The sequence below is a fragment of the Phaenicophaeus curvirostris genome, chromosome Z, assembly GCF_032191515.1.
Source record: "Phaenicophaeus curvirostris isolate KB17595 chromosome Z, BPBGC_Pcur_1.0, whole genome shotgun sequence".
In the NCBI taxonomy this organism is placed as follows: domain Eukaryota; kingdom Metazoa; phylum Chordata; class Aves; order Cuculiformes; family Cuculidae; genus Phaenicophaeus; species Phaenicophaeus curvirostris.
The window spans coordinates 13,192,855-13,219,187 of NC_091431.1; the positions used below are offsets into that span (position 1 = coordinate 13,192,855).

General features: G+C 38.5%; 1 protein-coding gene across 4 annotated transcripts in view; it reads left to right on the top strand.

Annotated features, from left to right (window-relative positions):
- VCAN (versican) overlaps positions 1 to 26,333 on the top strand; it is a 112,867-nt gene that overhangs the window by 16,641 nt on the left and 69,893 nt on the right. For all 4 annotated transcript variants that reach the window (XM_069880331.1, XM_069880334.1, XM_069880332.1 and 1 more), the window contains exons 3-5: positions 1,361 to 1,732; positions 14,684 to 14,858; positions 14,973 to 15,100. In XM_069880331.1, the coding sequence (XP_069736432.1) occupies positions 1,361 to 1,732; positions 14,684 to 14,858; positions 14,973 to 15,100 (675 nt within the window). The remainder of the gene's footprint in view (positions 1 to 1,360; positions 1,733 to 14,683; positions 14,859 to 14,972; positions 15,101 to 26,333) is intronic.

Below are 26,333 nucleotides of genomic sequence, written 5' to 3' on the forward strand. Positions count from 1 at the left end.
CCTTGATCAGTCCATCCTTTTTTTGTCTGTTGTTTTTTTAGTTAGTACTTTATTATTAAAATGCTTGGCCATCAAACTAATGATGATTGTATCAAACATTCTTAGATAATACTATTAATACTTTATCCCTTTTTAAGTAATCTATTTCTATTAAAAATAATCAACCTAATGAGCAATTTTTCCTTGTCCTCTGCCAGTCTTCTACTCTTTATGGAAAGGTGATTTTTTTTTTTGATGACAGATAAATAGCCAAATAATTTTCAGAGCTGGTTTCTCCCACTTCACTTATCACTCTATTGGTGGCTAGTATTTGAAGTTATTGTGTTTCTAAATTTTATAAATCTTAGCTGACTTCAAATTAATGATCAACGTGTTCTACCTTTCAAAAAAATATTAGAGGGAAAGACAGTGAAAGAGGTAAGATAGATACTGTTATGTATCAGTTTTTAATTTTCATTAAGCCATTATGTATGTTTAAATAACATCACATAGAAAATAAATCCAGCAGAAATCCACTCTTCAGACAGTTGCTGTATGCAAGTTAAATGAACAGTAGTCAACTTGCCCCTCAGGATATTGTCAGATGGAAGCATTTCACTGTGAAGTGTTTGCAGCTGGAGATGTCAAAAAAATGATAAAGGTCCTATCACGTCAGGTCTGAGCCAAGTAGGGACTTTCTGTGCACTTTACTTTCCTTCTTTGATTTAACATCCTGAAACAGTTTGTTTCTGCAATGTGTTAAAGACCTTGGGGCTACAAGGGAATAATTTTAAATTAATGACTACTTGAGAGAATCTCCTTGGAAAAGCTTTTGTTTCATCATGTATGCAATAAAAAGAGTTGAGTCTTGGAAGAATAATGGAGTAAGTGATGTAATGTATGCAAAGTCATGGGTTATGTTTTACTCTTAGAACAGGAGCAAATGAACAATATACTGAGAGGTAAGGCAAAGTGTATGCATTAGTAGGTTCTCTGTATGCATGCTTTTGACCAGCCATGGATGTAAGATAACTCCCTGTCTTTCACTCAATGGTCTTCCTCCTATGAAGTAAAAAGCTGTAGCTCTTACAGTTCATATGCCATCTGAAATTTCAGAAGATTTTCTGAAGGTCAATAAGTTGCTGACTATAATAAATAGAGAAAATAAATCAGAGAGCAGTGAAGTAAATTTGCCCAAACAGTAGCCTAGGATATTGGTACAAAGTCTTTTTTGCTGTGTTACAAAGCAGCTGAAGTTCATGGATTTCAGGTCTTGCACATTTGTGTATTGTTAAATAACAATGAAGTGTATCTGTTTCCAATTTCACTGTTCCACTAATGTAATTTCTCTTTTCTCTCTCTCCATCTCCCCTTTTTCTAGTTAAAGCAGAAAAAAAAACCCTGGTAAAGGGATCCCTTTCTGGAACATCAGTCCTGCCTTGCTTCTTTTCAACAACGCCCACTATAGCCTCCAGCTATGCAGCTGAGTATCTTCGAATCAAATGGTCAAAGGTTGAACTGGATAAAAGTGGAAAAGATGCAAAAGAAACCACAGTCCTGGTGGCCCAAAATGGCAACATCAAAATAGGTCAAAGCTACAAAGACAGAGTGTCTGTTCCGACCCATTCAGAGGAGACAGGCGACGCTTCTCTGACTTTCTCTAAGCTGCGTGCAAGTGATGCAGGAGTGTATCGCTGTGATGTTATGTATGGAGTTGAAGACACACAAGGCATTGTGTCGTTGGCTGTTGAGGGTAAGAATTTATCTGTTTCATTTGTAGTCAACAATAATTCCAGTTGAAACAATAAAAGTTATAACTAAGGGAGTACTTAAAATAGTAAAAGGCAATTTGCCCATTTTTAACAACTGCTTCTTTTAAATTTTTTTTTTGGGAGATACATCTAAAGTTTTCTCAAACCACATCTTTTGAAATATGATTGTACTAGTAATGTCTAACTGAAAATGTCAGTGTCCATAAAAGAAGAGAGACTTGGAAGATGGAAGCAGTTTCTTTTTAATTGTTTATATAGGATAAAAAGAAGCAACTGTCTTGAGGCTGGAGCTGTGATTGCCCTTTATTGCCCCTTGCTGTACAAAACCATAGCGCCGACAAAACTTGTGGCCACTCTTCCTATGATAGGAATGTCAAGCACAAAGGAAGAGCCTCTGTTGTCCCAGTAATAAAAGTTGGATAGGTAGGAGGAAATCCATCTGGCAGAAACTGCAGGAAAACAAGTATGGGGATGGCTGTTGATGTTCTTCCACATGAAAAATCCAGGGCTAAGAGTTTATTTGCCATCGCTATAAGGAAATAGCCTCCAAAACTTTGAGGGGTAGAAGTGTACATGTAAAGAGACAGGAGAGATTGGACTTCCTAAAGCATGCAAGTTGTAAAAGGAGCATCTGCTCTAGATGAGTTTTGCTCCCAAGAGCCTGCTTATATGGCACGGTAAGTACAGTGTAGAGACTGCCCCAGAGGCTGGTGCTGTGTAGCCCCAACATTTTGGCACTGAGCCTGAGCTAACAAACTGTGGTGAAAGGCAGGACATATTAGCCCAGGCTCTCTGCCACATAAATGCAAATTCTGGACCTAAATTACTCTGTGTACTTAAAACAACACTGTGCTATGTGGATGTATTAGCTCACGTGAGTCTTAGTTTGGACTCTATCTTGCATCTCTTTGCATCTAGGTGTTTTTTGGAAGTTCAGTATTTACTTAAATAATCTGAATCCCAAAAGAAATATTATTAATACTTGCTGCTGGAAATTATGTCTTCAGCTGAGACTTTTTTTTCTGAGCTTAATATTTCATTGTTCTTCTAATACGCTTAACCTAACTTGGAACAATCTTTTCACATTGAATCAATGAAAGGTTTTGAAACTCTGGTCTTAATTTGGAAATACAATAAATCTGTGTAACCTTTAATGTCTGTAAACTTCATAAACTGTTCAATCCTAATGGCAAAAGCAAAAGAAATCCTGGTTTGAACATTATTTTTCAGTAACAAGTGTACCTGGCATTCCTTATTCCTTTTGAAGTGCTCCCTTGACTATGTATCTTTATCCAGGAGCAGCAGATGTTTAGTATAATAAAACACATGATGATTTATGGCAATGCTTTAGATTTTGTAGCTAGTGCTCCCGCAAAACACCATGAAGAGGTGAAATAATCAGAATTTTTTTTTTAATTGAAAGGAATTTCACACACCCCATGTTCTTTGCATAATTGTTATTTTCCACAATTGCTTTAATGTTAAAATTTCAAGGAAGGAAAAAGCTGGATCTTGACCCAAATGGAAAATTGCACTATTAGATTGTTACATATATACTCCATTATCTGTTTTCTACATTAAGTAAACAAATGTCATTTATCAGCCTCATAAAGATTTAATGAGAATATTGTTGCTCAAATCTTCTACCCTCTTTTCAGTATAACTTTATGGGGTTTTTCTGTGATTTCAGCTTTTACTTAAAAAGTTATTTCCGAACTTAAATTATTTCCATTACATTGTTTTTTTGAATCTGCACCCCAAAGTGATAACAACTGGAGAGACAAGGTCTTCTGTACACTCTTTTTGTGCATTCTTTGCTGCACGTTGTTAGTGTGGTGTGGGGAGATCTTTCCACGTTAATTGCACTAATTTGAGCTGATGACTAGCACAGTTCCACACTGTGCTTTGGTCAATTCTCCCGGCTGGAGTTTGGGATGCGACTGGTGCTGGCAGGGCCACCCATGAAGTCCTGGTAAAATGATCACTAGGTTTGCTATTTTGCACATTTTATGCTCGTCACAAGTGAAGCATAAAATGCACTTGTGTAGCACTCTTTCCTTGAGGACTGAGAAGACACATGTTGCTTCAGGTTTAAGTGGGTTGTAAGTATGTAGAAAAAGAAGTCACCCTGGCTCAGGTAGCACTTGCTTGGTTGCATAGCTTAATTCTAAAGTGAAGCAGAATAATTTTATCAAAGATGGGAAGCTTCTGCAAAATTCCTTGTTTGGGGAAGTTTAGATGAGGGAAGAAATCTTGCTAATGCTTCAGAAAGAAACATTCATCTGTGTCTTTAAGTGCCGACGCTGTTATGTGTGTTAAGTCTAACAATACACATCTCAGGAAATGCTAAATGAAGTAAGCCAGAGCTTATCTGCATTATTCTGTGGAAGAAGGTTAAATTGCTCTTTTGTTATTGTAATAACTTTATGGGGTTGTGTACTTGTTTTTTGAGTATTTTTAAACCAACAGAGGACTTAAGTGCTAGGCATTTTCAAGATTTCTATTATTTGCAACAGCATTCTGTCATTTGAAACTTTCAGACAAAAATCACAATCCAGCATCTATGAATCAGGTAGATAAGCTTAGATAGCTGTGCTGTTTGATTTTCAAATGAACCTCTACGAGTAAGATAACAGATAAGTGGGAGAGCTAACTTTAAATAAGAAAAAAATTACTGTGATTGCTATTTCTATCCATTCATATAGGTATTTTAGGAATATAAAACTGCTATTGAAACCATTCTGCATCAAATGGATGCATTTTACCAGAGATGGAAAGTATCGTGAATAAAAAATGGGATTTCACAGAAAGAACAATATTCTCTGAAGCATATAGTCTTTCCCAGGTTAAGCTTTCCCAAGTACAAGCTGAATGGTCATAGAAAGTAAATAATAAAACTTCTAATAATTTCTTTTGCCTGAGTCTAAAGACAAAGACTGTTTACAAAAGATGTACAATTGTACTTTTTTTTATGTGTAACTGTCACAACAAATTTGATAGTTATATGTACATATCCAGTTAATTTGTCGATTTTTAGATGCCAATGAACTTCTGGAGTTCAGAAGTAAGATTTATATGTTATTTGCAACAGTATAAATGCTAGCTTTACCAAGAAGATGGGATGTAAATGCAAAACTGCCTTCTTTGACCATCACAAACTTGTATTCTGGTGGTTTTACTCAAAATGCTTCAGCATCAAATTCTGCCTTGCCACAGGATTATTTATGCAGGTTCTCAGTAGAAGATTTTGTTTTCAATAGTATCATCTGTGCCGAATTTATGCTCCTCACAAATTAGGGCAAATAAAAGACTCATATCTGTGCCATTTCAGATGAAAAAAATCTGTCTCAGTGTCCTGTTCCAATGAAAGCAGCAATAGCTGATACCAAAGGGCAAATATGGCAATTTTTCCTGTGCACTTTATTGCTATCAGAGACTTGTCACCCATGGACTTCCTGGGCCAGAGGTAATGGCTTTATATTAGACAATTCTGCCTTACTTTTACTAGGAGTGTAAGAGTGGTTCTGTTCATGTGAGTAACCAAGGTTGTGTAAAGTCATGGGGATCTGATCTGGGAAAGTCATAGCAGCGTAGGAATGGAAAGCCATGCTGGGTCGCTTAATCTAGCTTGTTTGTTACAGCAAGTAACCATGTTACATGCTATGCTACATGCTTTTATTAATCCCAAAATCGAGTTTGAGCACTCATTCACATGGGTTATCAGATGCTTTGCATATTTCATCTCTGAGACTGAAGGGATTGCATTGAACTGTGTCCTTTATGCTACTGTTTTCATTTTACAGCTGTGGAAGTGTAAGAGAGAGGATCAAAACACTTAAATTTAGCCCATGCTGGATGTTTTGGGGCAGCCAGGTGCCCCAGGGGACTGCACGAGCACCGACAGGTCTGCAGGCTTGCATCACAGGGCAGTTTTGTCACACTAGATACCTTCTTTCTGTTTATTAATAGTGGGAAATGCTTTTCTTACACCCTGGTTGCTGCTACAATTACATTAGACGTCTCAGACAGTGATATTTTATGTTGAAAATGGATCTAACGTTATTACTGCTACATGCTTCATACGAGAAGAGAAAAATGCAGAAGTTGTGATTCATGTTCATTTTTCCTTCCATGTGTTGTCTTTTCTCCCTTCTCTGCCTATCCGTCTGAAATTTTCCTTTTTACTCAGGAGCAACTTTCATCTTTCTACAGTGTTTTGAGATTTTATTTTGACACCTCTTAGTGTTACTAAACCCACAAGTCAAACTGTCTTACATTAAGATTCCTTGGCCTTACAGGTTTTGAATACTTAATGTTTTATCTTCATCCTTAATTGGTTCCTTGCCATTGCTTTCTGAAAACATCAGGTCTCAGGAGCCTTCAGATACTTGAGAGGTAGTTTTCCTACTCAGTAGCTAACACTTAACTACCAGTTCCTTACCACTTTAAGCTGCTTTTGGACACCAGTGAATTTTTACTGTATCCCTGCAGAAGTATCTGCGAACAAACTGGAGATTGATAACCAGCAGGTAATGCCTTCTGAAGATCATCCTCAAGTGTTCCCTTGCTTGCCAATAGTTAACTGAATGCAATTTCACAACCTTGACTAGGATGCCAAGTCTGAAATCAGAAAACCTGAGGTCAGGGTAGGATTTATTTCATCACTGACAATTTAAGGCCATGTGCCCAGCCTAATCTAAACACACAGGCTCATGCTACCTTCAGCTCCTCTGTGATGAGAGTCTTGGGTGAGATGAGTTCTCTGTCAGTCCATATCCCTGGTCACCAGTTGGAGGCATTTAGATGTTTACTTTAGATTAGACTTCTAACATCTAGGCAAAGCAAACTTTGGCAAACTTTGAATCTTAGGAAGAAAGAGTTTTATAAAAGTATTGTACTTCTCTATGTCCACGTTTATTCCTTCTTTGTAGTTACATACAAAGTGTAGTTGTAAATAAATAATTTTTAGATATCTTGTAAAAAGCTGACCTAGAAGTGCAATGTAACAGTGCTCTTCATTCTGGAACAGATTTGAATATTCAATGAAATTCTTGGTTTATGGTTCAGTGAAATTCTTGGTGCTCAGATATTAAGCAGCAAAAAAATTACATGTATAACCAAGCGTAATCAAAAAGAAAAAATCTGAACAAGCCACTCATTTGAGCTAAGTTTTTAGTATAATCTTTGGAGAGCACATTATGCTCTTACTGATGCTTTGGGAGACCACTGTTTTCAAGGGTCTTATTTTGGTAGTTTCTGGTTTAAGTAGTTTTGTTTTCCTTTGGTGTGTTATTTTCTTTTCTTTAAAACCGTAAAGAAATTTTTAGGCTTACAGTGCTGACCTTGTTAATGCAAAGAAGTGGCAATTAGGGAAGCAGAGTAGTTGGTAATTCGCATTTTCATTTTTATGCAAACTCTTCTTTCTTGCAGGCACTATAATGATAATAAATGGGAGGCTTACCAATGTGGGAATGCTGCCAGTCTGTTGTGCTGTTAGCCCTGAGAGACTGTGTTGACAACCTAATTGATATAGTCTCTCAACAGCCAGACTTCTCCTTCCTTATCTCTTAAGTATGGCTTTTATTTAATCTTTTAGACTCACCTGCCTTGAAACCTTATGTTTCTTGGTATTGAACTTCCTCGCCAACTAAATTAACATGAGCTTCTGCGTTTTTAAACTTGTATTTTACTCATCTGCATCATGGATCCCAAGGGATCACTGACTTCTGTAGCTGGGAAGGAAAAAGCACTATGGGTAGCAGCCGTCAAAGTATGGGAGAAAAAAACTTATTTCTGGGTGAGAAAGACCCAGAATGTACATGCAATCCATGTCAGGAACAGGGAAGCAAACGTTTTGATCAAGCTGCCATGTCCTTGATGTAGGGACTGTGAACCTGGGAGCCGATGGGCAGGTGGGTGGGGCTTCTGCATAGGGATGGTTAGAGGACCTTCTTCTGTGGGAGAGGTCTGAGCCCAGGCAGTGCATGGTGTGTCTTCATATTCTGGACAGTAGAGCAGAAGCTAGCACTAATGGCCAAACTAGTTTTAGGATGTTGGTCATCCCCCAGTATAAGGACAAGTCCTGAGAGGCTGTGTATTTTGCTTTAATAATTTTAACAGTTAAGTAAATAAGTAAATAGCAGTGCCTTGGCTGTCTGTGAACACTTCCATAACCTAGCAGAAGTGCCACAATTCATCCCATGTGATAAATACAGATATAGTAAAGAAGTCCTCCCCCCGAAGAAGTATAACTAAAGTGCAGCATCAATCACTGTCCTTATCTGGACCAACTTAGAGGTGCTTGTGTACACTTTTATGCAACTGTGTTGCTCTCTGAAGATGGGCACAAAATGTTTTGCTTAGAGGTGCAAAGAGCTAGTCAGTGCAGAAGTCTCTGTCCTTGGAGAGCAGGAGATGCTGAGGCTGACAGAGCAGAGGAATTGGTATGCACTTTCTGTCCCCTGGATGTGAAATTTCCTGAGGTGTCTGGAATCTGAGTTCCTGCTGATGCAGAAGCTCCTGCTGATGAATCTGTTCTTCTCAGGTTACCAAAGACCAAGACCAGTCAGAAGATGGGTGCGAAACCTGGAATGAGGATCACTAGTGAATTATTCATGCAGGAAGCTGAAAATGCTGCCCTATTCATTCCTTTCATACAGTGCTCAGTCCTGTAATCTTAATATTGTTGTGTATTTGTAATGTAAACTGTCTTCTGCATTAAAGGCAAGGAGGATTGCTAAAGTGTGTGGTAGCTTTGGCAGTGGTTTGGGGGTTATTTCAGGGGTCGGCACTGTATTGACTAAGTTTTGAACATAAAAATTAACAGAATAACAACCACTACCATCATAATCTTTCTCTTTAGATATTCTTAGCTGTGAGACAACTTCTGAAATTCAGGTTTTATATGACTCAAAGAGTGCATGTTGCAGCAGTGTGATCTTGCAAATAAAAGTGAACAGTAGTTTATTAGCCATACCAGGAGCCCTTTCCCTGCAATTCCATGAGTTTTTGCTGCACAATAACCTGGCAGGTAACAAAGCAAAGTTGCAACCCAAAGATGTGGAACCACAGAACCAGGTTCTTACCTGTGGAAGCCCTAGCTTGTTTAAAGTGAAATACCTAACGTTTTTGTTTTCTGGTCCAAGATATAGATAAATGATTAAGAAACATTCTCTCTTACTCAGACAGAAGTGGTTTTTTTGGTGCTCCGAGTTCCTTTCCTGGGAATGCTCTTTCTTGCAGATGCTGCTACTCCTTCCTGTAATTACTCTGAGTTTGGTTGCCAGATGTTCCATGACATTATACTGCTGTATACTCTTTCCAGTTTCTTTATTTGTTCCTAGGACAACTCCTTTCTTGCCTATTCTTTCAGAGAGGAAATAGACTAAGAGAAAAATAAAAAAACCCCTTACAAATGTTTTAAAGTGCAAAAACTCAGACAATGGATTTTGCCTCTCTCTCTCTCTCTCCCTTACTAACTGAAACAAGGAAAGTCCTGCACTTTAATCTTCTTAGCCCCAGGGGGTCTTCTAATTATTGCAGCTGTTGCACAGGCTTATACTTACTGACGTCCTCCTTCCCATTCATCTTGGAGGCTCTTTTATGTCCACTAGCTCCTCACTGGAAATGGAAGAACCTTCAGCTCTAAGAATAGGTGAAGTTTACCTTTTGGATCAGGGTGAGGAGAACAAAGCATTCTTCAAGTTCCTTTCCTGGATTTACAAATGACCAAAGGCTCTTCTCAGGACTGCAAAAGCTACTTTAAATAGGCAGTGATATTAACTCTTTAGTCCTGCCTTGTTCAGGTATCACAGGGACTGAAAGCATATGCCAACTAGGAAGGGCAGTAATTGCTTCCAAAATGGAATGAATGAGAGGTGAGATAGCTGGTTATGGAGAATGCACTTACACATTTGAGCAGTAGGAATCTTTAAAAAAATGCTGAGAAGCAGTACTCGTGCCTAGTTGAAGTTCTATTAGTGTCAGTTAACCAGTCTTACAAAAAAGCCCCAATAAATGAAGATGCAGTTAACTGAAATTCATATGAAATATTTTTAATTAATATTAATAAACCCAAATAGAATGAACAAATTGATAATTTCTGGTTTGACCCCTCATTATGCAGTTGGTGTCAAATATTGTACAATACAGAAACATCAATCCTACAGAAAAAAGTTAAAATATGTGTGCATATTCAATAACAATATGCAGTAAACCAGATGCCCAGCTTGTGAATGTTATTATGGGTTCATACTTATGGTTCTGGGTAAACGTTTTATCTGGTTCTGCAAAACGTGCCTGTTTCTTATTAATTTGTATTAATACTCTCAGGACATCAAGCAGGTCACTTCAAATCATGTTTTTATTTACTACTGTGCCACTGAATACAGTAATGCTCATTTATACCTGCAGGTTATTTGCTCACAGTGTCAACAAATGTTACTAAATTCTGAATATATTTCAATGCATACCACAGCTTTAAAAAGAACTCCAAATAATATTTTTTTGTTATTTTAATCTTTTAAATTCCAAACATGATTAGTCATTGTTGCTTGACTTCTTTTATTTTGTGTTGGATATGTGGTAAAAGGCTGTGTTGTTTAGCATACAGAAAGCCAAAATATGCACATGCGTGCACATATGTGTATATATAAATATATATATGTAAATATATATAAATAAATATGTAAATATATATATAAATATGTATGTATAAATAAAGTCTTGCACATCTTAGGACAAAATAAATGGTATGTAAATTTTCCATAATCAGTTATTGGAGGATGCTCTGTTATAGATAAAGTGAGGGATACAAGAGCTAGTAAAGCTGTGTCTCCTATATTCACTTTCAATCTCTCCTGGTACAGTTAGTTTACATTAATAAGAAGATGAGCTTGGGGCTGTGCTTTAGCACTGAGTTAGACTGGAGAAGTGTGGCCGCCATCCATGCTGTTATGCATCATTGGCTCCCAGCACAGCATGAAGATACCCATTGGAAGTTGTCTCTGGTCTTTGCTAGCTCCTGAAGTCTGGCCAAAAATTGTTTGAAACTGAAACTACATCATTGCTTGAAAGAAGCACTGTTCGTGATGTGTTCTGTCAGTGGCTCTGAAAAGGCATTTTATGGGAATGCTAGTGGTCTGTAAGCTTCCTGTTAGTGGCTGCAGCTGGGGATATTTTCTTCTCCTTCCTGTTTCTCTGCCAGCAGTTTTGGTAACATTAACATCTAATGGTTGAGGTTTAAACTACCTTTGAGCAGATAATGTATTTGACTTTCTATTTCAGAAATTTTATTGGTGAATCACAAGAACAAAAATGTGTATTTTCTATTTATTGGCTATATCCAGACCTTTAATAAGTTGCAAAATTCTAGTGAATTTGTCTGCACAAGAGAAAGTATATCTAAATATGCTGGAATCTCTTGAATTAACATTTTACCAAGTTACGCATATTTCTATTTACTCATAAATTAGTAGATTCCTTCTGTTTTTCAACAATGCTGTAATAACAAAGACTTGTTGCTAACTTCGTTATTTTTACAATGCCACCATTTTCCCAAATTTTATTGTATTAAGTTATTTCCTTATCATGAAATATTCCAGTAAAAATCATCAGAGAGAAGGGACACTTTATTTTTCTTGCTTTGTAGCCATTCTGTGTAGTGGATGTTTTATGGTGTTTCAATGCTTCTCAAAACTTCTAGAGAGCAGAAAGTGTGCTTGAATTTTATTTTTCAGACATCATCAGAGGATGTCGTTTTAAGGCTAAACTGTAAAAGAAACTGGCAACAGGGAGAATGTGATTTTGCAAGGTGGAATATCTGTTTTCTGCCACTTTGTAGTTGGTGCCCTTTATGTTTTCCATTAGGTGTGTGTGCAGCCAAATTCAGTGGGAATTACATGTGTGTAGAAAACAGAATGTGGCTTCTAGACAGGTCCTATTTTAACTAAACCAGCTTAACTCTAGGCCTTCCTCTACAAACGTCTGACCAACTCAAGTAACTTCTGAAATTCTGGATATTCTTTACAGAACCAGCCAGCCCCCAAATAAAAGTAAGCTTTGTTTTGTGTGTATAATTTGTAGTGTGTGCAGGAAAACACGGTTATGAAAAATTGACCAACAGCCATACATTTATTTATTAATGTTATATTTGTAGTAAGCTGTGATACGTAAGAACAGACACCACTGATTCAGAAATCTGCATCAAACCCACAATTTGCAGCTAGCAGAGCTCAAGCACTCAAAGGAGACCTCATTCACTGTTGGCTCTTCTGCATGCAGTTACTGCAGCTGGATGCTTTGGAAAGTATACTTTTAAGCAGAGTAGATGTGCTTAGCCTTGTCTGGCTGTGCAGTTTGACTTACAATTGGATATATGTGTAGGTCAATAAGCCAGCATATTAGGTAGCACTGTTAGAATCACAGAATCACAGAATAACCAGGTTGGAAGAGACCCACCGGATCACCGAGTCCAACCGTTCCTACCAAACACTAAACCATATCCCTCAGCACCTCGTCCACCCGTGCCTTAAACACCTCCAGGGAAGGTGACTCAACCACCTCCCTGGGCAGCCTGTTCCAGTGCCCAATGACCCTTTCTGTAAAGAATTTTTTCCTAACGTCTAGCCTAAACCTCCCCTGGCGGAGCTTGAAGCCATTCCCTCTTGTCCTGTCCCCTGTCACTTGGGAGAAGAGGCCAGCACCCTCCTCTCTACAACGTCCTTTCAAGTAGTTGTAGAGAGCAATGAGGTCACCCCTCAGCCTCCTCTTCTCCAGGCTAAACAACCCCAGCTCTCTCAGCCGCTCCTCATAAGGCCTGTTCTCCAGCCCTTTCACCAGCTTTGTTGCTCTTCTCTGGACTCTCTCCAGAGCCTCAACATCCTTCTTGTGGTGAGGGGCCCAGAACTGAACACAGGATTCGAGGAGCGGTCTCACCAGTGCCGAGTACAGAGGGAGGATAACCTCCCTGGACCTGCTGGTCACGCCGTTTCTGATACAAGCCAAGATGCCATTGGCCTTCTTGGCCACCTGGGCACACTGCTGGCTCATATTCAGTCGGCTGTCAACCAACACACCCAGGTCCCTCTCCTCCAGGCAGCTTTCTAGACAGACTTCTCCCAGTCTGTAGCACTGCATAGGGTTGTTGTGCCCCAAGTGCAGGACCTGGCATTTGGCCTTGTTAAACCTCATGCCATTGGACTCTGCCCAGCGGTCCAGCCTGTTCAGATCCCTTTGCAGAGCCTCCCGACCCTCCAGCAGATCGACACTTCCACCCAGCTTAGTGTCGTCCGCAAACTTGCTCAGGGTGCACTCGATGCCTTCATCCAGATCATTGATGAAGACATTGAACAGGGCTGGACCCAGCACTGAGCCCTGGGGAACCCCACTTGTCACTGGCCTCCAGCTGGATTTCACACCATTTACCACCACTCTCTGGGCTCGGCCATCCAACCAGTTTTCCACCCAGGAGAGTGTGTGCCTGTCCAGCCCAGAGGCTGACAGTTTCTCAAGCAGAACGCTGTGAGAAACTGTGTCAAAGGCTTTGCTGAAGTCCAGGAAGACCACATCCACAGCCTTTCCCTCATCCAGTAGCCGGGTCACTTTGTCATAGAAGGCGATCAGGTTAGTCTGGCAAGACCTGCCTTTTGTGAACCCATGTTGACTGGGCCTGATCACCCGGTTCTCTTGCATGTGCTTCATGATAGCACTCAAGATCACCTGTTCCATGACTTTCCCTGGCACTGAGGTCAGACTGACAGGCCTGTAGTTTCCTGGGTCCTCCCTGCGGCCCTTTTTGTAGATGGGCACAACATCAGCCAGCCTCCAGTCCAGTGGGACTTCCCCAGTCTTCCAGGACTGTTGGAAGATGATGGAAAGGGGTTTGGCCAGCACATCCGCCAGCTCCTTCAGTACCCTAGGGTGAATCCCGTCCGGCCCCATAGACTTGTGACTGTCCAGTCGGGCTAGCAAGGCTCTGACCACCTCCTCTTGGATCACGGGAGCCTCATTATGCTCCTCTAGCTCCTGGGTTTGTACACAGACGGAACGACCCTCCTTACGACTAAAGACTGAGGCAAAGAAGGCATTAAGTACCTCAGCCTTTTCCTCATCCCCTGTTACTGTTGTCCCTTCTGTGTCCAATAGGGACTGTATGGTCTCCCTAGTCCGCCTTTTATTATTTATATATTTGTAGAAAGATTTTTTGTTATCTTTCACTGACTTGGCCAATCCAATTTCTAGCTGAGCCTTAGCCCTTCTGATTTTTTCCCTACACAATCTCACTTCCCTCCTGTAGTCCACCCAAGAGGCCTGTCCCTTCTTCCAGAGGCCATAAACATTTCTTTTCTTCTTGATATCCCTCAAGATCTCTCTATTCAACCAAGCTGGCTTTCTCCCCTGCCGGCTTTTTTTCCGGACCACAGGGATGGCTTTCTCCTGAGCTGCTAGGACCACCCCTTTGAAGAGCTCCCAGCCCTCCTGGGCTCCCTTGCCCTTGAGTACTGTCCTCCTGGGCTCCCTTGCCCTTGAGTACTGTGCTATAAGCAACCTTGCATGCAGCGTAGTTAGCCAGCCAGATTTTGGACCTGGAAGAGTCCAGGTAACTGTGTGATATCATTGACGTATTTTAGCATTTGTTCTCCCTTTCAGAACTGAAAATGCATGTGCGCTTTAATTACTTTTTTTCCTGTGTGTGTAATGAATATAATTTCACCAGCTATTAGTATCATCTGGTATTAGGTAATTACTGGTAGCAATTACTAGAGGGGGGGGACACGTCATTTATACCATACCAAATCTCTTAGTCTTTTACTATTTTTATTGTACCAATCTGTTTTCAGCATTGTAACAATACCTAGGTAAAGTTACAGTGTAATGATGGTTGGAGAAATTATGCAAAATGTGTCATTAATGTAAGTTTTCTGTCTTTTCAGGTGTTGTATTTCATTATCGTGCAGCAACTAGCAGGTATACTCTGAATTTTACGCAAGCTCAGCAAACTTGTGTGGACAACGGTGCTGTCATAGCAAGCCCAGAACAACTGAAAGCAGCCTATGAAGATGGGTTTGAGCAATGTGATGCTGGCTGGTTGTCTGACCAAACTGTTAGGTGAGACATTTAAAAGGCTTCTTGACACAGTTTCCTGAAATTAATATCCTTAGCTTGTACAGATATAAAATGCTGATTTACCATAATAGTAAGTATGAGCATGCTGCATTTCAGGTATCCAATTAGGCATCCAAGAGTTGGCTGCTTTGGAGATAAAATGGGAAAGAAAGGAGTCCGAACATATGGGCGTCGTTTTCCTAATGAAACTTATGATGTGTATTGCTATGTGGAACGCATGGAAGGTAAGACACATCCATATTTACTCTGTTCTGCAAAATTGAAAAATAACTGTGGGTTCTGATGTGGGGAGGTGAAAAAATAGGATATTCTGTGTAAATTAACTGTTAGCTGTTTTGAATCTGGAGAGAGTTGCTGAATGAAGTGAACCTATAGTTTGTGGTCTAGCAGGCCTTGATTAAATGCGAATGTGGAACCAACAAAGAGACAGTCAGACTTAAAGCTGCTATAGTTAGTGCAGTAGATCTGACAAAAGCAGCTGGTGAAGCATCTTGTTTTTTGAATATTATAAAAGGATTTTCAAAGAAACACACTTTGTGTTTGAGAAACTACATATACTATGTACATATAAAGATTGATATAATACATGTGTTGACTGTATGATAGATCATAAAGTATGTAATTAAGGTTTCTACATGCCTATGGCATAAAATTAAACAGGTATTTAATTACAATCCAAGTTTAATAAGAAAAAGCGGCATCTCACCATCAAAAAGAAACAAGCAAGTAAAACAAACAAGCAAGTAAAGCTTTCCAGTGAGGAATCTGGATCTTCTTTAGTAAAATTTTTTGCAATTCCACAGCACAAATATAGTCTTTGAAAATGCTGCTAGTTATATGACTCCAATGCAATGGAGTGATTATGATTCTGCCAAATGGTTACAGTGAACCGTGGATCATATTATAAACCCCATGGTACTTTGTGATCCATAGTTAGGCACTGCAATTGGGCTTTATTCAACCATGAGTTTGATGGTAAAAAGATAAATATGGTAATTTTTTTTTCTGTGATTGGGCAGTTCTAGCATGCACAAATCTCTGTGTTAGAGGTATGATGTTGTAATAGTGTCTTAAACTCTCTCTTCTGGAAGTGAATTTGACAGTATGCTTTCAGTGGGTCTATAGCTGTGTTTCAGGTGCCAGATATCCTTATGCATAGAAATTACTGTGACTAGTTAAACACATATACCTAAAATATAAATTCAGAAATAGCCTTTCCTGTCCCATAGCATATATTTTTTGGCTTTGTGCTAATTATGCACATAGGCACTTCATTCTGGTCCAGAAATACCTTGCAACTGGGACTGAAGTACATTTTCCATTTACTACAGTGTTCTGAACGTGTTACATTTTTTCTCTTTTTATAAGTTTTTATTATACACCAGTTTCACTGTTCCTTTCTAAAAAAAAAATACTTATTCTAATTAAGTTCCCAATTAAATGTCTCTTGGACTAATCCTTGACCGATATGCATTTACTTTAGTGCTCTTTAAGTCAGCTAAACAATTTCATCTATAGTTCTGAGCAAGCCTGCCTTTGTATGTGTACATATGTTTGTAACAAGCAATTGCAAAATTAAGGTGCTCAGTGTTTGTTTGTATTAGAGCAGGAATAAAATACATGATGCAAAGTTTCTCTCTCTGATGCTTTTAGTCACTGAAATCAGTAAGCATTTTCTTTTTACTCTTAGTGGCTGAGGAACTGCCCCAGACTATGTTCACCTTGCTGAGTTATAAAATATAAGCTATACAAGTCTTGCAAAGGCTCCAAAAACATATAAGCTTGTAAAGTCTGAAAATTAACTGGTAGAATTTTGTTAGTGCACAGCATTGTCTTAATTTTGCTTTTGTTCCATCAATATCTGTCAGTAAGCAGCGCGTCTAGGCACCTAGAGTTCATAACATTGATCCTCCATCAGTCTTTGATGGCATTGAATTCTGAATCATCTCTGAAACAAGGCTTTCAAATTCCTTACATTTATAAATTCCTTAGCTTACTAAAAGAAGTTCCAATTAGACTCTATCATTCCTGGGTGAAGAGCAATGCCTTGTTCCTTTAGCTCTTAAGAACAGAGAAGTGTAACTAATATGGAAAAACTTATCCTAGGTGCATGTGAACCATTAATTTCTCCAGATCAAATATTCTCTTTGAGCTTCTAAAAATAGAAAACTGAAAAAAATCAAAATTGAACCCTCTTTTACTGATGCTAGTGTTCTGTGCTCAGAACAACCTTGAACCGGATGAAAGAAATTGCAGCAACTGTGCAATCAGGTTAAAATACATATGCATGTGTTTTAAATTTCTTATGAGCATCAGTTGCTTATTCTGTTATAAAATTTAATTTACCAAGATTTATGAGCTGGCTTAGTAGTGCATTTCTGGATACTAATGCATTTTTGTCCTATTGTTCTAGATAATTATCTGTTTAAACATATACATGTCTTCCTGGCCTATCAGCCAGACTGCTGATCTGCTTAGATATGAAACATTCAGCCTCTCAGAAATAGAAGCTAGCACAAAATATTGGGGAGATTTGTTCTGTCAATCCATGTAACAAATTTATTTCACTTTCTTTCTTGCACAATTGCTTCCTATGGAAAACTGAATAAACCAAATGTACAGTTTCAGCATTTATCTTAAAGATTTGATAGCGTAGGACAAGAGATAAAGACTTAGAAGGACAAGAACCACAAGAGCTTCTAGGTCTAACTGGAAGACTGTGATTGACCACTTCACCTCTGTGGTCCACTGAAACTCTCTAAAATGATTATGAAGCCTGTGGTATGGTAACAGAATGCTCATAAAGATGGATAGAGGTTCACAAAGAAGCTCTGTTCAAGGCAAAGATGTCTGCAAATGTTATTACTGTCCTTCCCAAAAGCAAAACATGCCTGACCTAGCTTTTATCTAAATTATTTTCAGAATATGCATTTATAAAAGTGTCGTAGAATCTTATCTCCCAAATTAGAGAAAGAACACTCTATCTTAGGCTGGTATGTATTGTATGGGTTTTTTGCACTGAAGAGGGTGTGAGACAAAACTGTGTGATAAATGATGGCTGCATGTTTTATGTTGATAGATAATGGCACTGCTGCTAGAAGCTTTTTACTGTGGTAATAAGCTGAATCTGAGAAGACAGAATTCCCTTTACAGTTTTATCACTGACTTCAAGAAAGAAGAGTCAGGTCAACGCTGAGCACACAGGAAAACACATGCTTAAGCTATTTATGTAGCTGGAAGGTGCAGTAAGTGCCATGAAGAAGTGACAGCTGTGAACAAGATATTTGCCATTTAGCTGTACAGCCTTAACCCGCTGCACAGGGATTTTTTCACTTATTATGTTGATCAATTTTAATGCCAGATTATTATAGTAGTATACTAACCAAATATACACCCCCACACCTTTTTTTGTTTTGGATTGGTTTGATTTTTTTTTCCTACTTTCTCAGATTTTTTTCAAATGATCTAGAGTCTAAAAATAACTTCTCAGAAAGAGGAGGACTGATGGTTTTATGGATATGTGTTATAGGCATGGTGTAGCTCTGTTACACTGACATGCAGATAAGTTAATTTATACTGTTTGGATGAAGAGAAACGGAGATATGTTAGGAAGAGACAGTACTACATCATAGTATAGTGCAGGATAAATTATTCTTCACAGCCTTCTCAGAAATCTGAGCCTTTGAGACAGACTTCCTTTTTAATATGGAACTAAGGAGCCAAGATGGATTTGTCTGTATAAAATAAGTGGTTTCTGTAAAAACAAAGGTTAATTTCAAATGCAGAGCTTGTTTGAAGTTACAGAGCATCAATAAGATTACAGTTTGGAACTACTCATCCACAGAATACAGAAGATGCGATAAAATGTCAGTGGAAATTACTGGAAAGTGAACATTGCAGTAAACTAGATCCTGTGTTTAGTTTGTGTATTTTAACACATTCATACATTGCTAAAAGACTTACAGTTCAAGATTTAATGTTATGCCAAATTTCTGATTGCCCTATCCATCAAAAGCTGATTCTACAAGGTATGACTTTTCTCTAGTAATGAGAGCTTCCAACAATTCATTGGTGACAAAGGGCATTCATGGTACTTACTATGCTGTAGAATTGTGCTTAAACATTTTTTTTTTCCATGTGAATTTGAAAGTTTATATCTGCATAGCTTATTCTGATTCAATGCCAAATCTATTAGGCTGACTTGCGCCAAATGAGTTGTTATCTGGAGAGCGTGAGTCACTGAGATAAATAGTCATGTGTAAGATGGTGCTTATTTAACAGTATCAGAGTCTGGGCCCTTGTAAGAATGTCATTGTGTAAGTCATTGTTATTGATCTGCTGGCTGCTTTTGGTGTGTTATCCCAAAAGCCTATAAATTATGGCAGGAATTCTTGCAATACATTTTAAAATAAATTTATACTGAATTTACAGTACTAATTTGGGTATTTGCACTGAGGATTTGTAGAAGAAACATCATTTCAGTTTTCTTTCTTTCTGGCCATATGAAATCACAAAGTTAGCCAGAGACATGGATTTCTCCCTGAAACACCAACTATTATTTTAAATTAAAACCACTTGTCTAGGCTAACTCTTACCATTTCCTTGTTCTGAGGAAAGCTGGAGAGATTAAGGATGGCGCAATTGTAAGTTAAATATTTTGAGTTTTGCTAAAAGTCACGGAAGAATAATTATGGGAAGGATTTAAAATTTCTGAGCTCCTAGTGGTAAAATATGAATTTGGAGTCAAAGTGTCTTTAAATAGGTATTTGACATGATCTCTTATTACAAACTAGTTTATGTTCCTCATATTTCATCACATGTTTCAGTGTACCATAGATTGACAAAAACATCTAGGGTACTTCAATCTGCAGGAGATGATTTGCTAGTGAAGTGTTTGATCTAAAGTGATTGAGCTGCAAAGGTTTGGATATAACTCTGAGATTCTCTTAACACCTCCAGATGAAGCAGTGGCTGCACCAGTGTCTTTTATGGCATAATCCCTTGAATGGACATGAGTGGTTGGGAAGGACTGATTGCCATTCTGTCTCCAGATATGGGTGTATGTGATTATTTGAGGGTGCTGTGGTGTCAGAAATGGAAGCAAAGTGAGATCTGCTTGCCAGTGCTCACTGATGATGTGAGGGGCTCTGAGTGTGTGGTACAGAGCCAAAGCACAAACTACTCCATGAAGCATTGTCTTCTGGCCAAAGCCAGTTAGAAGCTATATATGTCTAACAAGCACATGTAATACGAAGATAGGGAATCATGCTAAGAAGGTTATTTTGGAAGGCTGTGGGGAAGATTATAGTCTCCCTCCCATGCACTATTTTCATCCCCACAGTCAGTGCAGGGAAGAAAAAAGAAAAAAACTAAAACCAGATGTCTTTTAAATACTTTCCACCTAGTCTCATGCAGTTTTTCTATTGTCATGGAAATTTCTGTGAGAATAATAATAGTAAAAGAAGTCATATTCTAAAATGTGGCTTCAGGTGAAAAGTTTCTTCTGTGTTTTGGGCAGCTAAGGATCTTCTCTGGAGTCCATTCTGATTCTGAAGCAACAATTAGATTAGATTTTAAAACAGAGAAAAAGAGAAGAGTCTTTTCTTAGTTCAGTGCCTGTGCTAGCATCACAGCCTTTGCATTGGCTTATATGGGACACTTCTCCAGCCTTGAATTGCATCACCTAAAGCAGAATCATGGACCCAAGGCTTCTCAAGATGGGTACAGACCCCAAATAAAGTAAACCAATAAGAAAATAATGTTGTGGTGGTTTATATGCATTACATTATATTTGAACTCATAATGTGATAAAGCTCATCTTTGGCAAGATCCAAAAATCTTGATATCTAAATGTTTTTTGTAAAAGTAAAGTGCAAAACCCAAAGAGCTATGTAGGATGCAAAGTTCATATCCCCTCCTCTGCTTAAGTAAAAAGGAATGACACTTTGCCACTCCAGCAGAGCTCTCTCTGGGTGTATCAGTTGCCATGCTACTCTTCCTGCTTGAGGGCAAGCCTATGGGAAAATAATACTCTCCCAGTCTTGTCAAATGCAGTGGATTCCTGTTCAGCCAATGGTTTTGCATAGAGTTAGAATTAAGAAATTCAGGAGATTTTAATTAAATCATTGCTGGTATGTATCAAAAAAAATCGGCTAACTTGTTCTGACGTGTAAGAGAAAAAGACTTCTTCAGCTTGTCTAACCATCTGCTCTGAAGTTGAACCTAGCTGCTTAGGTCTTTGTGGTTTTCTGGTCCTTGAGAGTTTTACAGTAATTTGTCATTTTATTAATGAAACCTGTGTTAGTCTGGTGTGTCAGAGAATCAGCCATTAACATTAACAATATGGAGGAAAAGAACTGCAGCTGAGTCAAAATGTTTTGTCAGTGCAATCTGGGGGAGAGGGGAAGGTGGTGTATCAGTTGGAATAATAAACAGGCTAATTGTATGGAGCCTCCAAGACTCTTGCCTATGGTGAAGACATATCAAGTTTTTCGTGTCTGTCTTGGCCCAAAAGTATCTGTAAGTTTCTTTCCAGAGTATTCAGGGCAAGGGTAGTGGTCTCCATTATCTTAAGACATGTGTAGAGAGGAGGGATAGATGTAGGCAGTATCCTTTCCCTCTTTGGTGTATAAGTAGTCTAGTAGTCCTATTAGCTGCTGCTGCCTTTTTTTTTCTCTCTTTTTTTTTTTTTTTTTTTTTTTTGGTGAGCCTTTTGGCCAAAGAGAGAGAGAAAGAATGAGGAAATGAAAATTCTTGAACACGTGGTCCTCAAGCTGTAATGGTAAATGTGTTAGTCCCCAAAGTGGCCGTGATATTCCTACTTTTTTGCACACTTGATTATGTTCTAGAAGCAGAGGTTTGGACAGATTCCATGTTTCTCAGGAAAAGAGTGTCATAATGGCTGTATCTTGTGACAGCCTGAGCTTTGCTTGAGCCCACTATATATGTGGCTGTGATCAACTGTTTGAGGAGCAGTAATATCAAGTTACAGCTGCAGGTGGGGAAATGTCCTTAGAATGTTCCATATAACATCAGAAAAGAGGCTATTCTGTCACTTATAGCTGTCTTTCATATCTGACCCAGGGCACCGTGATCTGCTACTGTAGTCACAGAACCCTGGAGCTACAACGTTCTCATAAAGGCATGTTTGCTTGATGAGCTTGGTAGGTTCCTCCATCTCTCAGGAACAACTAGTGAACAGATCTGGAATTCACCAAGGGTCCATTATGCCCCAAAAAGGAAGGCGGTGAAATTTTTAGTTGGCATAATGTTTCTTCTCAGACAAGGTCATCACCAAGAAGCTAAGATGGAAATGGATTGGAGCTTTTCTTCTTGGTTTTATTTAACATTGTTAGAGTTAAGTGTTCCCATCTATGGGAATGATTATCTTTTTTGTGTATTTAATATCTCTTTGGATATTCTCATGTCTTTCTTTAGTTGACATTCAAGGTAGTGGAAGTTTGGAATCTGAGCACCCAACCACAAGTTAAAGCTTGCGAACACCAGATTCCAGATGGGACAGTAATAATGAAGGTTCCTGTTTGTCTGACATAGCAAAATGCGACAAAACTCTAAAAACTTTACAACCAAATAAATATGTGTCTTCTTAGTATTTGTCATTCTGTTACGTGAATTGGATAATACTGAGGCTACTTCATAGGTGATTGAGCAGCCACCACCTACAGTAGTTGGTGTGTTACCAGATGTGTCAGAAACATTCAATAGGAGACTCACAAGTTACCTCTTAAGATTCCCTGCTGTTTCAAAGTATTCTTCGGATATCTATAAAACTTTTGTCATGGACTTGTACGTGATCCCTTCATCTGCCAGGTACAAGGGACTTCTAGCTCATTTTGTTGTGCCTAGCATGGTGGGTGATGCTGTATGAAGTTGAGAAGATGATGCTTTGCTCTGAAGGAGTATGCCACAAAGTGGTTTCATTTATGGAAAAAAGAAATTACTGGTGAGGTCTGTGTTGGAGAGCTTACATTAAGATTAATAACTTCTACCCTGTTCAATACATGTTGTGTATTGACACCCAAATCTAGCCTGCCCTTATTTCTGTGCTTGCTTTTAAGATGTGCGATTCATGAATTTCACATTTATAAACGTGCCCTGCTCAGTGAGATGCCTCCTGATAAGAGAGGATAAATGAATTAACCTTCAAAGATATGAAACATGCTATAAAACCACCTGATAAGTCTGTAGATGTTAAGCTTTTTGCCTTAGGAGTTGTAATGAATCAGCTCTCGTGTTCAGGAGAAAATCATGGCTTCTCCATCTGATATATTTGGAAGAGAAGGGATGACTTTCATCAGTTGTCTGCTTTAACCAAGCAAAACAAACACATGTAAAAAAGAAAATCCTGGGGTTTCTTCAACTACTCTGACCGTTGAGGCTGGACAATCAACCTTAATCTTGGTTTGAAATGGGAGCCAGCAATAGTATGCATTATATTATTGTCTGCAGACTAAACGTTATCACGATCTCCATTTCGCCTCCTGGTACTGTAGAACTAGTTTATCTTCATCTGCTGCTCTAAGCCCTGGGGTTTGCCTGCATAGTATTTTTGAGTTATTCAGAGTATACTCCAGCTATAAAAACATTGCATGTGGCTTTTAATACACGCAGCTGAATCTGCCCTTCTTTGGTGTTGATGGCTATACCATTTGTTTATCAACTCTTGTTTTCTCTCTTAATATTCGTGTTTCCAGTGTTTTGGCTGGGAAACTGAGGTGCATTCAGACACTGTAAAAAGACATTGTAGGAGTGTAACAGGTGTAACAGGATGCATCCTTCTGCTAAATATGGAACCCATTGTGCTTCCAAAAATAGCAGTTAATCTTAGACACTGCGTGGATTAAATACATTTTATTAGCTTCACAATATTTTTTTTTTTTCTTTTTAGAGGAAGTTTCTGTGCAATGGTCAAATCCTTTTCTCTTTGGTGCTTTGAAGGAGTTAGGATGTTTCAGCTACATTGGCTGACATGCTGGAAGCCAAAATCAGAGCACAAGTCCTTTTTCCATGTCCTCTTCAAAGCCTCTGTCAGTTTTGAGGTTGAATCCATGAAAGAGCTCAGAAGAACCTGAGCTCTATTGTACGATTTTCCCTGAAGCATTGCCAGAGGAATTTCCTAGAACTTCTCACAGTTCTTCCTTCAGAAATCAACAACTTTCTTCACATGCTTTTTTCTCTGTTTTCCTGCTCCATTGCCCTGCAATTCTGTAGGCTAACTGGGTAACAATGTGATTTCCAATCCAAATTCTCACTATGAAAGAAAAATCCACATTAACAGAGAAGTAGGACCAGTGGAGTTTTTACATACAATTAATTGGATTTCCACATTGCCATGAAGATAAAAAAAGTGGGAGATTATTAAGCAGCAATTTCAGAACATGCACCCACAACATCAACAGTTTGGTAGCCATTTCTTTCTGCCCCAGAGACTGGTGGTGAGCAAACTTAGCACTAATCATGTTAGAGAGGTGATGTGGACAATAAAATATCATTCCAGGTGATTGCGGTTACTGCACACAACAGTAGGTCCTCGTTAGTTGTCTCTGTGCTGTATGGATCACCATACCCCTGAAGTGCTAAATCTACTGTGCATGAAGGGTACTTACCCACAGTCCAGTCCAGGTGAGAAGAGCAGGAAAGATTGTGCAAACTTCCTCCTCAAGAGCTGCTGTAAATCAGACTGATGCCATTCAGCAGACAAATTGTTTTGAGCACATTTTCCTTCCCAAACACACAACAGAAAAGGTTCTCTCTCTTGGTTTTTTTTTTGTAAAGTGGTTCTTGAAGATTACAGGACAACTCTTAAGTGTTTCTGGATTTATATTGCAAGCAAGACTTTTATTAAAATCTTGCTTTGTTTTTCCCATTTCATTCCACCAAGTATTATGCACATTGAGTGCACACTCAATCGTACACAATTTTAATTTTCTTTCAAACTAGACACACAAATTGTGGAGTCATACATGCTAAAGTAAATGACTGCTATTAGAAGTCTGACTTTTGCATTTTAATGGCTTTTTGAAAAATAGGAGTTCTGGAATCATACAAAACCACTCTTTAACTAGAGCAATTGCATGCCATGTTTTATCATCTTTGTACACATTATCTTTTCACTAGCTTTCCTGATTAAAAAAAGGTATTTATTTTGTATATGATGAAATGTCAGTAAGGCATTTTGCTGATTGCTTTGGCACCTTTTTTTTCTTTGTGAATTTATCATCACAAACCCTTTAATATACCAAATAGAGGGCAAAGAATGTGAGTTTGGACTTCACTTACTCGAGTGTTCTGGTTAGATGCATTTTTCCTAAAATATATGACGTTTTTTATAATTTATTTTTTCTAGTAAAACACTCTTTGATAAAGATGGCAGCTATATGGCAGCAGCTGACTTTAAGAGATGAACCAAATAAATAGATGTGGAGTCAGTTGAACAGATTCAATGAAAAGAATTATTTATCATCCATCTTTTAAAAGTGCAGTGTTATCAACATTGCACATACCAGCATACCCCAAGGCAAATTCAAGTCAGATTTCTATACAGAAAAGCTCTTGTGCAACTTGGATAAATAAGTTACTTGCAAAGTGATCTCTCTTAAACCAGTACTAATTGAACCTTGCATTTTGAAGGCTTATAGCAACACATAACTGTTCACAAAGTTTCTTTACTTTAACAGAGTGCAGATGACAGCTCACAGGAGTAAATACCACTAACCTTAATGATGTTACACTCAAACTTTGTTTGGAGATACTGATACAGATTAGTTGATGGAAAAACTACTTTCCTGTTAGTATGGCACTTGACACATTCTCCTATGCATTCAATAAGTTTCTCCCAAAAGCAATACTGTGGGATTGTTTGACATTATTTAGTTTTTAATCCGTCATATTTGTTTCTAGAAACAATTAAAATGGATTGTTTTTCTTACTTTTCTTATTTTGTTACCTAACCTGGATAATATTTGCTATTTAATTGCAGTCTTTTTAAAAGCTAATTTCAGTATACACCATTGGCTGTTGTGCGAGCAGACAAGTGAATATTCCTTAGAACAAAGGGAATAGGTCTTTTTATACTTCATTCTTTCATGCTGTTGGAACAGCATGCTGGAATGACTCCATCCATCATTCTGTATTGTCCATGACACCAGATCTCTCCCTTGATGAAGAAAAAGCTGTCCTCTGTGGAAGTGTTTAATAGAAAAGTGCATCACTCCTACAAACTCCTAGAAACTCCCTACAGCATGTATAAAGCAACTTACACTGTGGAATTTATATTACGCCTGTAATAATAAATCAGTCTCTTCCAAGGAAAAGAAAGAAAATTGGCACATTGCCTCCTTTCACACTTACGTTCCTTTTGATACCCAACACATGAGTAATATTGATGAGAATGAAACTGCTTGAAGTCATGTCATTTTTGTCTGCCTTTTTCTAGGT